Source organism: Sciurus vulgaris, assembly GCF_902686455.1.
Source record: "Sciurus vulgaris genome assembly, chromosome: 7".
In the NCBI taxonomy this organism is placed as follows: Eukaryota; Metazoa; Chordata; class Mammalia; order Rodentia; family Sciuridae; genus Sciurus; species Sciurus vulgaris.
Genome location: NC_136467.1, coordinates 106,096,034 through 106,112,272, shown reverse-complemented (window position 1 = coordinate 106,112,272; position 16,239 = coordinate 106,096,034). Strand labels below are relative to the sequence as shown.

Below are 16,239 nucleotides of genomic sequence, written 5' to 3'. Positions count from 1 at the left end.
CCCCCGGTGTTCAGGAGCGGTTGCTCTGAGTCCAAACAAGTCACTGCACAGCTCCTCCTCTGGGCAGCCACCTGGAGCCCCGGTGGTTTGCTCCGAGTCCCAGCGTCATTCTGAGCGGCCTCCTCTACAATGCTCCCCATTGTTCGAGTTCACTGCTCCAGCGGGAGGAGGGGTGTCTTGTTGGGCAACTCTACTTCACAAAGTTACCTGCATTCCAGGACTACCACCCCATCTGGGACCTCCCCAATGGGAGAGACTCACCCGGTGGCTTTGAGTTGGTCCCAAGTCTCTCAATATCTCCTCTTCTTGAATCCTGAGTCCTAGAGCAACATGAAATGCAGCCACCCTCTAGTCCGCCATCTTGAAAAACACAATATACTCTAAAGTGGTATTATCTATACACACACCTGGACCCTTTAAGTCATAGCCTTTGAAAAGCTGTGTTCATTTCTCCTTCATGTTATATAGGAGCAGGGTAGTGAACTCAAGAGACTCAAGGAATCCTGAGGTCAAGACTTGGCTCTGTACTATTTTTATGATTTCTGAGCTCTTTCTTGAGCATGCTGCTTTGAACCCATTTTCTTCAGCTCTGAAATGAAAGAAAACTGGCAGAGGGAACTCGTTCCTTCTCGGTATTTATTCTTTCCTTCCTTAGTGATGAAAATTGCAATTTTTAGCTGAATACACCATCACCTAGATGAAAGATTTTATTTCCCAATTCTCTTTTCCAAGGGCATATAGGCATCTGGCTAAATTTAGGCCAAAAAGATGTAAACAGAAGAGTCATGTGAAATTTAGAGGAAGAATCCATTCTTCAGTTATGTGGAAAGGGGTTGGAATGGCTGGAGCTCCAGCAGGCATATTGGAATGCAGGGTAACTTTGGGAATGGGAGCAACAAATGGTAGGGTGAGAAGATAAAGAGTTCAATACTCTGACAACAAAAAAGAGATTATTTTTAGGTAAGGGAGGTAAGATTATGTGTGAGAGTACATTGTACTCTGTTCCCTGAAACCCTGGCATGACAATCTGCTTTGTGATGAGGGTTACAAAGTCAAAAGTATTTGAGAAACAGCACGTACTATTTCTCCTTCTGGAAGTTACATAACCCATGTGATCATATAAAAAGCTTTGATCTGGGTGTGGTGGTATATGCCGGTAGTCCCAGCAGCTTGGGAGACTGAGGCAGGAGAATAGCAAGTTCAAAGTCAGCCTCAGCAATTTAGTGAGGCCCTAAGTAACTCAGCAAGACCCTGTCTCTAAATAAAATATTTAAAAAGGCTAGGGATGTGGTTAAGTACCTCTAGATTCAATTTCCCAATAACCCCCCCAAAAAAAGACTTTGAAAAAAACTAGATACAAAGAAATTTATCTCTGTGCACTTTCCCAAATTCATTTGTCTTATTTGTTTTTTCCCATGTGATGCTGATAAGGAACTAGTTTTATGGGAAACACTTTGAGAAATGCTGGGTAAATTTATTATTAAAGCTAATTAACACTAAATGGCTGGTTTTAGCCTTACAATGTGGATCGTAGTGGAGTCATTTCTATTCCAATCCAGATCCCCATGGTGTATGGTTTCATCGCTCTGAAAGTTTCCTATACCAATGTGTTAGTTTTATTGTTTACATTTATATGTGTGATTACATTTCTGTCAGTACCACCAGGAAGAGAGACTCAGGTAGGTCCTGCAACTCTTTTGCTTACTATTTTATTCCGAAAATGAGGAAAAGTCTCTGGCACATAATAAGGGATATGCTCACTCAATGGGGCTTCAAAAAGCACATGATTTCCTGAATGAGGCTTTAATACCATACACATTATGCAAATGCTTGTGATGAAACAAGTGTGAATCAATTTTAAAGAAGAACAATGCTCATTTCAAAGAGATTTTAATCTGCTGTTTCCTTTGGATAGCATGTGGGCCAACAATACTACCAGTGCCCATGTGTAATCCTATTGAACCAAATATTAGATTCCCCTTCTAAGGAAACAGTAACACACATAAATTCTGTGGAACATTGACCTATGAATAAAATTGGGAACTTATAATGTGTTTGCAGATGAAAGGAAGAAAACTTCAGAATTGTCAGTATGACCCACTTTGGGCCTCCACTGACCTGGGTATCTAAGCAGATCACTTAGATGACTAAGAATTACCATAGCCTACTGGTTGGGGCTCACTGGACTTGTCAACCAGTGTGGGAAACATGGGCTTTCCAAATGATTTTGGATTCCCATAGCCTAAACACGAACATCCCAATAACAAGTGAGACACCCAGAGAGAAAAGGTCTACTAAGGCAAGAGTCTTTGTGACCTAGACTTTGAGCTCCCAGAACTTCACTCCTACATTCTGTAAAGCAAGTCACAAAAGTCAGTCCAGATATAGAAAAAGAAGAATGAGCTTCCACTTCTCCACAAGAGCCACAACATGTATTTAAACAAAGGGACATTTATAGCACTCCTTTTTGAAGAATATCTGCAATGATGACATTGAAGTTATGACAGTTATTAGAACCAGTCCTAGATATTGCTATTCAGTCTTCATAAAGAAACATACTATTAATGGGCTGGGGAGATAGCTCAGTTGGTAAAAAAAAAAAAAAAAAAAAGAAAAAGAAACATTATTATATCACAAATTTTATTTTTAATATTTTGATAGCTGTATCAATATAACAGGTTTCTTTTGTAATCCTAACTGGTTCATTTTAGGGATCATAAACATTATTCTGAGACTAGATCTAGCTTTGCCGGACTCCTAAAGGGAACTAGGACACAAAAACATTAAGATACCCTGGGTAGTGTAATACTGCATGAACCCAAGGGTTGACAGAGAGCCACCTATGTGATTTCTGCCCTTTCTGGCCCATCTGTACCTGAAATGCTTAGTTGCTTGACCAAATTCTTATCTTTAAACTTCTGCATATGAGGAAACTCTAAAAGCCCCCTCAAGGGAGAATAATCAACTCAAGAAATGGCAACTATACCTAAACCAATAATAGGGAAATCATGAATTATTTAATTCTACATTCCAAAAATATCTGCATGGAAAACAGACCATAAAGTAAAGAGAAAAAGAAATAATTCAATTAGAGCAAGTGAATAAAGCCCTGCTCTACATTAAAAACCTCCATGGGCAGTGTTTCTTGCTTGGCTCACACTTCCCCAACCCTAACCAGGAGGGTAAAATACATATGCAATCACTCAGGTCTACTTCTCTTGTTAGAAAGGCCTGTGTCTCAAGGAATATTAATTCCATGAGGCAAAGTTCTGTAGGAATAAAACTGGATAAAATATAACTTATGTATTTAAGCCAAGGAAAATTTTCACTAGCCCTTAGCAAACCTGTTGCAATGCAAATCATAGAAAATGGCATTGGTATGACTTTAAAGGTGTTTTCTTCCAAGGGAGACCTACAAATCACAGTTGATCTCCAAATTTCCAGGTTTTAACACTAAGAGTTCTGTGTTCTAGGAAATCCCTCAGTCCTGGGGGAAGCAGGGCCAACAACTTATTAATGATTTTAGAGACTAACATCACAAAATGAATATCAAAATCTGTGGATGCTATGCTCAGGATTCTAGAATTGAAAGAAATTAACCAACGTGCTTTTATAGACTAATGCTGTCTGTTTTGAATAATAAGAATTTAATCTTTACCTCCAGAATTGAACCATTATAAGCATTACACATGATCCCTAAATCATCCTAAAAATATTTCTCATGCTATTTTATATTTTTGTACCACTATACCCCTTTAAAAAATCCCAATAGTATCTTATAAAACATAGCATATTCTATTTTCCCACTTGAATGGGCTATGCAAATTAACCAGTTTGACCTGAACCTATCACATTAGCCTATGAATTTTTAACACTTTGGCAGCATTCTAACCAGAGAGTGACCAAAGACCAAGGACAACCTGGATGCCACCCTGGAAGTCTCCTGTCCCATCATGGAATGATTGCTTTAATTTTAGTGAAGACATGGTTGATCCTTGAAGACATCAACCCAAACCAAATGTGTGCAACTATCAAGACAAGCAAGAGAAGTTGCTTTAAATTTTGCATTTGATTTGTAGAAGCCACCAGACAGTATGTAATTTATTCTTAGTTGATTCCCTAATAACCATCCTCCTAGCCTTCCTTATGTCCATCATCTTGGTATGCTCATTTCTTGCCCTCTGCTGTCCTGGTTCTCCTTCTAACTCTATTATTGCTCCTTCTCTAATAAATTTTCCTATCATTTAAGTTAGAATTTCCTCCAAGATCTTATCCTCTACCACCGTCTTATATTTCTCTGCAATGGTCCTCATGTTGGTTCTAATCCTTGTTCAATCCCTAAGGGTTCTTTGTCAACGTTTCTGAGGGTTACCAAATCTCAACCCAGATTCCCCATTGGCTTTCCTCCCAAATTCCTGGTCCACATTTCCTGTTACTATCTAAGCATCTGCACATGAAATTTAGCATTCATCTATAATGAACGTTATTATTCACCCTACTACACCTATTCCTTTCCTACATCCTCTATTTATTTTGATGGCACACTTAGCTAGTTACCTGCATGTAAAAGTTCTGATCGTACTTAGATGCATCTTCCTTTACACTGCACAGTTGATAAATTGCCAATTCTGTTTTCCTATCAAATTTATGCTGCATAATATTTTTACATGGTAACCACCACTGCATTTACCATTACCATGAAGTTTGTCATTTGTATTGAAAAGTCCAAATATACTTCAAAATTCTGAGGAGGCTAATACATGGTCCCATGAAGAATTAGTTGCAAAATGCAGATGGAATTCTGTAGAGGTTATACAGGAGAAAGAAGTTACTATAACAGCAAAAAAAAAAAAAAAAAAAAAAAAAAAATCATGCCTATTGTAAGTGAATAAATGCATCATGGTTGTTTAACAGGCATAGCTGTTAGGTTACACTCAGACAGGGACACAGGTGCTCAGTAGGCCCAGACCTCTGGCAGACTGAAGCAGGAGAATGTGAAATTGTACAAGCAATGAATCTCTAAATAAGACTAGGTACAAAAATAAATCTGGGCCTCTTAAATACCTCATACATACCAAAATTTATATCTCTACACCCACCTAAATTAGTATCTATGTGTCCTGGGGAAGTATGTCCCCTCCTAAAATAACTATAATTTATGATACTAAGACTAACAGACTTTGATAATGAGTATGTTTCTCAGATGAGTGAGAACAGGAAAGGTTTTGGAAAAAAAAGATCACTCAATTAGAGTAAAACTCTAATTAGTTCCAGCAAGTTAGCAAGTCATAAAAAGTGTCAGGGGCTACATGACTTTGGATCCCAAGAGAAGATTCTAAGTGGGTTCTAATTAGCCCAGAAACAAACACTGTGATTGAGTCAAGCATAGATTGACAATTCAAGATTAGAGAAAAAGTGCTAACCTATCTCAACATATTTACATTTTTATGTTCCTTTGTCACTTATAGGAAATAAAGATAGCTGCTACTGCTTTAATTGAAATTTCCTTTTTATGAGGAAAGTACATATACCCACAATTTTTTTAAAATTCCATCTTTTGGATGTCCTCCCTAGAAAGGGCACCATGTCACATGCCTTAGTCAGGAAGTTAGAGGCTAGTGCTCTTACTTAGAGAAGCCATGGAATCATGTTCATTGCATTCTAGAAGCAACTCCCAGTCTCAGTGCTGTGTTTCACAAACGCAGTCTTATATGACAGACACAAATCTAAAACAGACAAATATCTGTATTCCCCCTCCTAAATTTTAGGAGGTAGATTGCAGTACCAGGTTAGAAACAAGTAGACTGAAATACTAAGTCTTAGTACAAAGCATCATATAATTTGGAGAATAATATTAACATATTATTCACTATTTATAAAACACTTGCATTATTTTAGCTTTAACTTGGATCAGACAGATACTAAATTTTCTACCAGATCAATAATTTTGTTATCTACATTTAACATATATATTGATATTTACCTAATACAAGTAAATCCACCACAAAATACAAATAAGTTGCTAATCATTATGTTCATTGAAGTGTTGTTCTTACATTACTTTTAAATAGTGATTTTCTGTAGTATATTTCTTAATGATTGGATATATGAAAAGTCAACTTACATTTATTCAAAAAAAAGAAAAAGAAAAAGAAAATCTGCCTAGAGATGTCTATGGAAACATCTGTTTGATGAAGGTTAAAATCCTCACTTTTCCTTCCTATTCTTAGGAACAGAGGACGTGGTCTCAGCATCCTTTGTCATGTAGCAAGATTCACTAAATCTCTGTTCTCTTCTAAGAAACTGACAAAAATAAAGGAGGACTATACAATTACTAAAGATCCTTTCATCTTCAGTTTCAGATTTTCTTTTTGTTTATTTTATTTGATAATAATGCTGATTAAAGCTTCTGTGTCAAAAGTACCTCTTTAAAAATCATGTGTTTATTATTTTCCCTATAAAATCTCAAAGAATAGCTTTCTAGTTCATGTTCTATAATAAGGTCAAAGAAAAGTTTGAGTGTTTTCTTTTTTAATCTTTAACTTCTGCGCTGAAATAAAGTGCTCAAAATGCTTTCCTCTATCCGCCACCCTTTGTGCTACCACACCTCTCTCTTCTGAGAAGAGGTTCCTGGTCTTGAATGCTAAAATTTGACCACAAGTCACAGCCCACACACTGATTCCCTTCTAAAGTGAGCAATCCTAAATCAAGGGTCAAATTATATTTGGAAGGTTGAAGAATAGCACTTACAGAGAAGAAACCATGCAGCAACACTAGGCACTATAAGTGATAAAAATTAGGAAACTGAAATCCTTTGACCAATCTGTCTCCTGGTATTCTGTAACTTCTAATTCTCACAAGCCAACAGAATCTAAATAAGTTCTGCCTAGATGTGTCAAACAGCACACATTTAGCAGACTCTAAAATACCTTTTATATTAAGTAAGATACATCTGCTCTTAATTACATGCATGCACATATACTCACACATATAAACACATACACAGTGGTAGATTAAGGACAGCTGTAAAGTCTTTGCCATTCCTCTCAGTTAGAAATGGAGACTAATCTTCCTTGCCTGATCCCAGGCTGATCTTGGTGCCTTGCTTGACCAACAGAATGTGAGGACCATGATATTCTGAGGCCACTAAGGCTGGCTCCAGAAGGCATACAGTTTCTACCTAGTTCTCTTGGGGTACTCCCTCTTAAGCTACTCTTTCTTGGAACTAGCTTCCATGTTGTAAGGAAGCACAAGTAGCTCCACAGGGAAACCGATAAGGACAGGAACTGAGGATGTTGAGTTGATTTCCCTGGATAAATTCCCAGCCAAGAACCAGCCTCAATAGCTGGCCACATGATTGAGACATCTTTGATCATGCAGCCAAGTTTAACCTTTAGTAATCCTCAGTCCAGCATGGTCTAACTGCAATGATTGGAAGAAACCAAATAAGAACACTCAACCCTGACCCTCCCTCCAAATTATGAGCAAAATAAAATGGGTGTTTTAAGCATTCCGGCTTCTTGGCAGCTTGCCAGGTAATGATAGCATTCCAGAACATCCACATTCCAATTGTCACCATTCAGATACCATGCATCATAGAAAGGATGCCAATAATTCAAGCATAAATTTCTTCCCCTCCCATTTGCTAATAATTCAGAATAAGTGGATGGTGAGTTATAGTTTCCTGTCCCATACAAATAGCACAAAGCCAATATTACAAGAATAATTCCAGCTAAAGAAACAACACCAATGTTTATAATGTTTAGATTCTAATTGGTGTTGCAGACCCAAATCTCTATGTATGTGCAATTCATCTTAAATTAAATATAGTCACAGATAATTAGAAGGCAAACCAAGACAATAATTCTTTAATTGCAGTATTTTATAGAAATTCCTCCCCTCAAATATTGTCTCCTAGTTTATGATCATCTTGCCTCAAATCACCAAGCTCTTATAATTCCTTGCAATTAAACAAGGAAATGCATTAAATATTGCCATCTTTGATGATCAAATAACTTTGATGAGCCTCTCTTGCCATTTAAAGTACCCAAGTATTGAAAATCAGAACAAACAAAAGGACCATTATAAAAGAAAAACAGCACTCTCTCATTCATCTTTGCAAATAAGAACAGTTCAAAGTAATACAGAGAATAAAACAGTAAATTTGACCACAATACACGCATCAAAAAAAAAAAAAAAAAAAAAAAAAAAACCCCACCAGATGCTGGAGGCTACATGATATCATCTCTGTACCCTTCAAAACAGAATCCTATCATTTGGAATCATAACACATTTTCCTTCCTCCGTTAAGCCTGCCCTGCGCAAAAGGTGTCATCCTTCCAAGGCTGAGACTCCTTCACAGGAAACCCCAGAAACATCTTACATAAATCCTCTCAGGTAAGTTCAAGAAAAAGCATGGAGAAAAGCAGCTGGAGAGATCATTTTACCAACTGACTCTGTATGTTAAAACGCTTTCCTACCACTTGAGAATTCTAGAGTGCATTGGTCCAACCACCAACTATTTAGAAGGCAAAGACAGCCAGATGTACTTATTTATATGAGGCAAAGTTATCATAAACTAAACTTCAAGAGCTATTTGTTCATGATAAGTTCAGCTTACTCCATATAATATCACAGAGAAAAATGAATAGCCCTTTCAAAATCCAATGTCTATAAAGACAGAACACCTTGAAGGAAAATGGTACCATACTTAAAGAATTGATATCTTTTATTAGTACAGTAAAGTCCTATTTTTATGGAATAGTGGGTCTGAGGTCATTCCATAAAATTGATTTCCCAGAAAATGAAAATAGGCAATTTACCCTGAGAATTTTATTGAAAAATTATGCTATTCCATTTGAATAATGATGGGAATGTTCTACACGTTTCCTTTATTAATGAATTAAAATACACAAAACACCATAAAATTATATTAGAGGTTCAAAAGTATCACTTAAATCTTCTTTACCAGTCACTTTCATTTTGTAAAATCAGCAGTTCCATTAAAATCGTATTATGTAAAAATGGGTTTTTACTGTAATAATAGTTATTACCTATTTAGCTTCCAAGGATGTTGTGAAAATTAAATAATAAGCCATTGGAAAGCAAATACAAAGTGTCGCTAATACCAGAGGCCAAGAGGGGCAGCCAAATGGAAAAACCAAGGAAAAGAGCACCTGATACGTTACAAATCACAGCTCTCATCTATAATTCCATTACCACCATACACTACACAGTGATCATGAACACCAATGCCATCTCACTTAATCTTCTTAACATAATGACATATGAATTATAGCCCTCATGTTATACATGAGGGTCAGAAAGGTTTCCACTAATATTACACAGTTGGTAAACATCAGAACCAAATGTGAACCCAGGTTTATCCTGACAGCTGAATCCTCAATATCCCCACGTGCCTCATAACTGCATCTCACGTCCTTAACCCATCTTTCAAAATGTTTCAAATGCTTCTTCCTCCATAAAACCTCACCCAAGACAGTTTGATTCTAAACCAGTTCTGTGTTTATCATAGCTATGTTGTATTATTGTGCGTTATGTGCTTTGCTGACCCTGTTAAGTCACCAGCTATCTGAGGTCATGGCTATACCTTACTGTCTTTGGGACCGAGATCCTGAGAACTTGGTGCTGCACCTCCAACACTGGGAATATTCAGTACGTATTTGTTAAACTAAATAGGAAAGGACTGTTAATTTGAATTACATTTGCTGAGATGCAAAGCAAGTGCTTTTTCCAATGTTTGTTTGCATTGGATACATATTTGAAAGTTTCTCTAGATTTTTCAAGAGTGTATGATAAAATTAAATTCCTTAAATACAGCATCTGACATACAATGGACAATAGAAAACAGCTAGATAGAAGGGGTATGGGGGTAGGAGGTATTGCAGAGTGAAACAGAAATTATTACCTCATGTACATATATGACTGCATGATTGATATTATCCTACAATATGTGTAATCAGAAAAATGAGAAATTATACTCCACTTATGTATGATTTATCAAAATGCATAAATGCATTCTACTGTCATGGAGAAGTAGTTAGAACAAATTTTAAAAATTTTAAATGATAAATCATAGTATTGCGTTTTTGTTTTTGTTTTCAGTACTAGTTAAGGGAAGAATGCGACTAGCAAACAGAGAAATATAAATTCAGGATAATATGTAGACTGATTTGAAATCAGTGCAGGTAAAGGGAGTAATTTTTTAAAAAAAAAGTACAATCAAGAGATAGAGCTCTGAATCAAACTCTCTGATTTCCTCCTCCAGCTTCTTTACTTGCTGACTAGGTAAAAGTTGAGCAGGTTACTTAACCTGTGTTCCAAATTCTTTATCTGCAAAACTGTGGAAAATGAGAACTTCTTATAAAGTAGGTATGAGGACTGCATGAGAAAATCAAGGTAGAACACTGAGCACGCCGAGCATTCAAATCACACTTGCCACCGTCGTTGTCATAAACATCACTTCATAATTTTTAGAAATCTGATCAAAGGATAAGACATTATTTCCCACAGATTCATAAAGTGTAATCATTGTATTGTCAAATCCTGAGATTCATTTTGTGATTGCATGAGGGCCAGTATCCTTGAACTCAGGCACATCACCCAAGCTCCGCTTTGAATGGATCAGACTCAGGTGAATAAACGTGATTTATACAGGGTGGGAATGAAGGAAACAAGCACAGCCAGGAAAAGGTGAAGGGTTGAGAGAGAGGCAGGAGGAGGACCTAGGCCCAATCCAGAGCAGATCAAAGTATCAGGAGGCATTTGCCAAAAGTCAAAAGGGAAAAAAATCCACAGCAACTGCTGCACAAGGCTCAAAACCCAGCAGCAGCATGATAGATTCAAATGCTGCCCAGAAGCAGGTCATTTGCTGGCTTTAGAAGAGAGATTCTGTGGGAAGAGGAGAGAGCAACGGGCAAAAGGGTCTCATTCTACGTCCCGGGTCTCTTGTCACTCACCTGTCTTTCCACTTGAAAGCTACGAATAATGAACATACCGTGTGCATTTAAGAGACACTGCCTCTCTTGCTCTCCCAGTAGCGCTGAAGGGCTGCGAAGGTAGCTCACAATTCCAGTGCCCACCCGTCCCCTCCCTTTTTCCTTCAGCATAGATTTGTGCTCTTTAAGAGCAGCTTCATGGAGACAGAATTCAGACCCATTTTCTGAGTTAACCATGAACAAAGGGACAGAGGACAAAAGAGAACACCAGGGGCTCCTGGGAGCCAGGGCACAGTGGGCACATCAAGTGTAGTGCCAGGCAGGATGGCCGAGATGGCTCATGGCTCAGCATAAAGGCCCCAGAGGACACTAAGAGCTTGGCAACCTTCAAAAGCTTCTCTTGCTTCCTGCATGGGGAGGGAGAAACAGCTTGCTTAGTGGGGAAAACCATAGCCCAGGGCGAATCTGCTGGCTAGATTCATCAAAGCGATGGCTGAGACAGAACAGATTTTCCTTTTCGATATAGGATGACTCACAAGCTTGTTTATTCAAAAAGTTACATCCTCCATTGAAGAGAGGTGGATGATAGGGAAGCTGAATGACAATAATTCAAGTTTGTATTGGACAGTCTACTCCCTCCTGTTCCACATCCCCAATGCCCAGAAAGTGACCAGTGTATTTTGTTTTATTCTGCCTTCATTCTACCATTGCAAATAAACAACATAACTATTTCGTTTTATTTTACCTTCAGTCCTTTTAGAAAGACAAAGTACTTTATTGCTTCAGAATAAAGACTTGGAATCAGACTGCTTGAGTTCAAATCCCTCACTCTGCTGCATCACAAGCTGTGTGACCTTGAATAGGTTACTTAACTGCCCTGGGCCTCTGTATCTCTGTTTGAAGAAATGCAAATTGTAATATTATCTCCCTTACAAGATCTTGGTAAGGGTTAATTCAGTACACAGAGAACGGTTTCTGGTACATTATTAGTGCTCAGGGTTTGACATTATTATTACTTCACAGATGGCCAAATGTTCTTCCATTACTTATCTTCTTTTAATTCCTATTACCTTAAGAGGTTCAAATTAAACCATAAATGAAATTAGGTCTTTTGGAGGAAATATAATTATTCTATGAAAAACATTTCCTTCTCAGGCTCAGAGATTTTCTGGAACTATCCTGAGCTTTCTTTTAAGGAAAAAGAATGTTCTAAATCAGGGTGTGTGTTTCTGTTTGTCTTAGGAATTGTCTTTCTCCCGTACCTGTGTATGTGGGAGACAGGAACAATAGAGGCAATGGAGGAACACATGAATGTATGGATAGATGAACAGATAGTTTTCTATTTTATTCATCTATTTATTCCCGAATAATTCTGAGAAGTCATGAGTCCTGTATGTAAAAATTCACAAAGGCAAAAAATGAGGAGGCATATATAAGTTCTTCTCTTCCATTCCTCCTTGTGCCTTCAGACTTACGACTATTGGAAGCTGTAAATTTGTCCTCTGACATATTAGTGAGTGATCCAACTAGCAAATTAGCCTCTTCTTTTGCATGATGATCATTTGTTCTACTTTTAATACACATAATCCAGGCTATCCGTTCTCGATTTCACTGGACAGTGGGACTCGTCTCATATCAACTCAAAGAGGACTGTAAACAGTGGTTATTCATTCCTACTTTCTTTGCTGTGTTGTAAACCATAAGTAAAACATAAACCCCTATCAGGTTGACTTGGCTCAGTCTGTCTGTAATTAATCTCATGGGCCATCTCACTCACTGGGTAAAATGAGAACGTCATCCCCAGGGCCTGGTGTGGCATGGTTGTATCCTCCCCAGTCCTCTTCAATGTCTTGCCATGTTTCAGGAACTGACCATTTTAAAGCTGATTCCGGTGCAGAGGTGGAAGCTAGAAAATGAAGGAAAAAAACACAGGTAACTATGAAAATCCGATTCACTACAAAACTTCCAAATTCTATCCTTATTTTAGGAATCCGGGGGTATTTTCACTTCCCAAAGTAGCTGCTCTATAAAACTTTATAAGATTCTTTTAATTTGTTCTTTTTAGTTATACATGACAGTACAGTATATTTTGATATATGTATGTGAACATTGAGTACATCTTATTTCAATTAGGGTCCCATTCTTTTGGTTGTTGTGATGTGTCAACTCACTATGTTTTATTCATATATGAACATAAAAAAGTTATTCATTGTTCTCTCTCTTTTCTGTTCCAATTTCCCCACTTCCCATCATTCCCTTTTGTCTAATCCACTAAACTTCTACCCCTCCCCCAACATTGTGTGTTACCATCCACATATCAGAGAGAACATTCAAGCTTTGTTTTTTGGGGGAATAGTTTATTTCACTTAGGACAAGAGATCCATCCATTTTCTGGCTAATGTCATAATTTCATTTTTTATGGCTGAGTAATATTCCATTGTGTATACATATCCCACATTTTCTTTATCTGTTCATCTGTTGAAGGTCATCTAGGCTGGTTCCATAGCTTAACTATTGTGACCTGAGCTGCTATAAAGATTGTTGTGTCTACATCCCTGTAGCATGCTCATTTTAAGTCCTTTGGGTACATACCAAGGAATGGGATAACTGGGTTAATCCATTCCAAGTTTTCTGAAGAATCTCCATACTGCTTTCCAAAGTGGTTGCACCAATTAGCATTCCCACCACCAATGTATGAGTGTACTCTTTTCCCCACATCCTCACCAACATTCAGTGTTATTGTATTTTCTTGACAGTTGCCATTTTGATTGGAGTGAGATGAAATCTCAATGTAGTTTTAATTTGAATTTCCCTAATTGCTAGAGATGTTGAACATTTTTTCATATATTTATTGATCAGTTTTATTTCCTCCTCTGTGAAGAAATGTGAAGTGTCTGTTCAGTTCCTTTGCCCACTTATTGATTAGGTTATTTGGGGGTTTTTTTGGTGTTAAGTTTTTGGAGTGCTTTATGTATCCTGCAGATTAATGCTCTGAGGTGCATGTGGCAAAGATTTTCTCCCACTCTGTAGGCTCTCTCCTCACATTCTTGGTTTTTTTCCTTTGCTTTGAAGAAGTTTTTGAATTTGATACCACTCCATTTATTGATTCTTCATTTTACTTCTTGCACTTTAGGAGTCTCGTTGAGGAATTTGGCTCCTAAGCTGACATGATGGGGTTTGGGGCCTCCTTTTTCTTCTAGTTGATGTAGCGTTTCTGGTCTAATGCCTAGGTCTTTGATTCACTTTGAGTTGAGTTTTGTTCATGGTAAGAGGTAGGGGTTCACATTCTGCTGCAGTTTTCCCAGCACCATTTGTTGAAGACACTCTTTTCTCCAATGTATGTTTATGGCACCTTTGTCTAGTATGAGATATTTGTATTTATTTGGGCTTATCTCTGTGTCTTCTATTCTGTTCCCTGGGTCTTCTTACCTGCTTTGGTGCCAATACCATGCTGTTTTTATTACTATAGCTCTGTAGTATAGTTTGAGGTCTGGTATTGTGATGTCTCCTGTGTCACTTTTCTCATTAAGGATTACTTTGGCTATTCTGGCTGGGTCTCTTTTTTTACCAAAAGAATTTCATGACTGGGTCTCTTTTGTTCCCAAAAGAATTTCATGACTGCTTTTTCTATTTCTATGAAGAACATCATTGGAATTTTTAATAGGAATTGTATTAAATCTGTATAGCACTTTTGGTAGTATGGTCATTTGCAATATTAATTCTGCCTATCCAAGAACATGGGAGATCTTTCCATCTTCTAAGGTCTTCTTTAATTTCTTTCTTTAGTGTTCCATAGTTTTTCATTGTAGAGGTCTTTCATGTCTTTTTTTAGATTGAGTCCTGGGGTTTTGTTGTTGTTGTTATTTTGATGCTATTGTGAATGGGATAGTTTTCCTAATTTCTCTTTCAGCTAATTCATCATTGGAATATAGAAACACCATGGATTTATGGGTGTTAATTTTATATCCGGCTACTTTGTTAAATTTATGAGTTCCAGAAATTTTCTGGTGGAGATTTTCAGGTCTCCTAAGTACAGGATCATGTCGTGGATAAATAGGGATACTTTGAGCTCTACTTTTCCTATTTGTGTCCCTTTAATTTCCTTTTTTTTTTTTTTTTTTTTTTGCTTAAGTTCTCTGGCCAGAGTTTCAAGGACTATGTTGAACAGAATCACTAAAAGGGAGCATCCATGTCTTGTTCCATTTTTTAGAGGGAATGCTGCTTTCGGTTTTTCTACATTTAGAGTGATGGTGGCCTTGGGTTCAGCATATATGGCTTTTACATTAATGAGGTATTTTTCTACTATCCCTGGTTTTTCTAGTGTTTTGAACATGAATCGATGCTGTATTTCATCATATGCTTTTTCTGGATCTCTTGAGATGATCATTTGATTCTTGCCCATATGTCTATTGATGTCATGAATTACATTCACTGATTTCTGTACGTTGAAGCAACCATGGGCACAATATCTTTATTTTATTTATTTTTTATGTGGTGCTGAGAATCAAACCCTGTGCCTCACACACACTGGGCAAGTGCTCTACGACTGAGCCCCCAATTTTTAGTGTGTTTTTCTTTGCAATTTGCCAGAGTTTTATTAAAAATTTTTGCATTCCTGTTCATCAGGGATATTGATACTTTATAAAATTCTATAAAAACATTTGTCACCTTAGAAAGTAATTACTCAATCCTTTGCCTCCATTTCTGGGAAAAATATATTCCAATCTTTTTAAACATTTTTATTTTGCTTTATTATAAATATTACATGTGCTTATCACAGATTATTTGGAAAATGCCAATAATGAAAAGATAATAATTACCTATAATGTCACCTCATAGTGATGACTGCCAGAGTTTCTAGTATAGATATATAGTTGAATGACAGCATATCAATTTTTGTTTAGCCATTTTTCCTTTGCATTTTCTAATGTCTTTAAAACTCCTTGTGAACATAGTTTTAGTAGTTACATAATATCCTATCATATAAAAATCCGTAATGTGCCAGGTGCAGTGGTGCACACCTGTAATCCCAGCATCTTGAGACTGAGACAGAAGGATCACAAGTTTGAAGCCAGCCTCAGCAACTTAGTGAGACCCTATCTCAAAATTTAAAAACAATTAAAAGGACTGGGGATGTAGCTCAGTGGCAGAGCACTCCTGGGTTTAAACCCCAATGCAAAAAGAAAAAAAAATCCATAATTCACTTAATCACTGTTGTCTGACAATTAGGCTCTTTCCACTTTCCTTTTAATTGTAATTAATGTGGTATAATTTATCTCTC

General features: G+C 37.2%; 1 protein-coding gene across 10 annotated transcripts in view; it reads right to left on the bottom strand.

Moving 5' to 3' along the window:
- Positions 1 to 16,239, bottom strand: part of PKHD1 (PKHD1 ciliary IPT domain containing fibrocystin/polyductin) — a 448,592-nt gene that overhangs the window by 183,741 nt on the left and 248,612 nt on the right. For 9 of the 10 annotated variants that reach the window (XM_079147498.1, XM_079147502.1, XM_079147504.1 and 6 more), the window contains one exon: positions 12,736 to 12,864. The exons of the other annotated variant lie outside the window; for it this stretch is intronic. In XM_079147498.1, the coding sequence (XP_079003624.1) occupies positions 12,736 to 12,864 (129 nt within the window). The remainder of the gene's footprint in view (positions 1 to 12,735; positions 12,865 to 16,239) is intronic. 10 annotated transcript variants of the gene reach the window in all.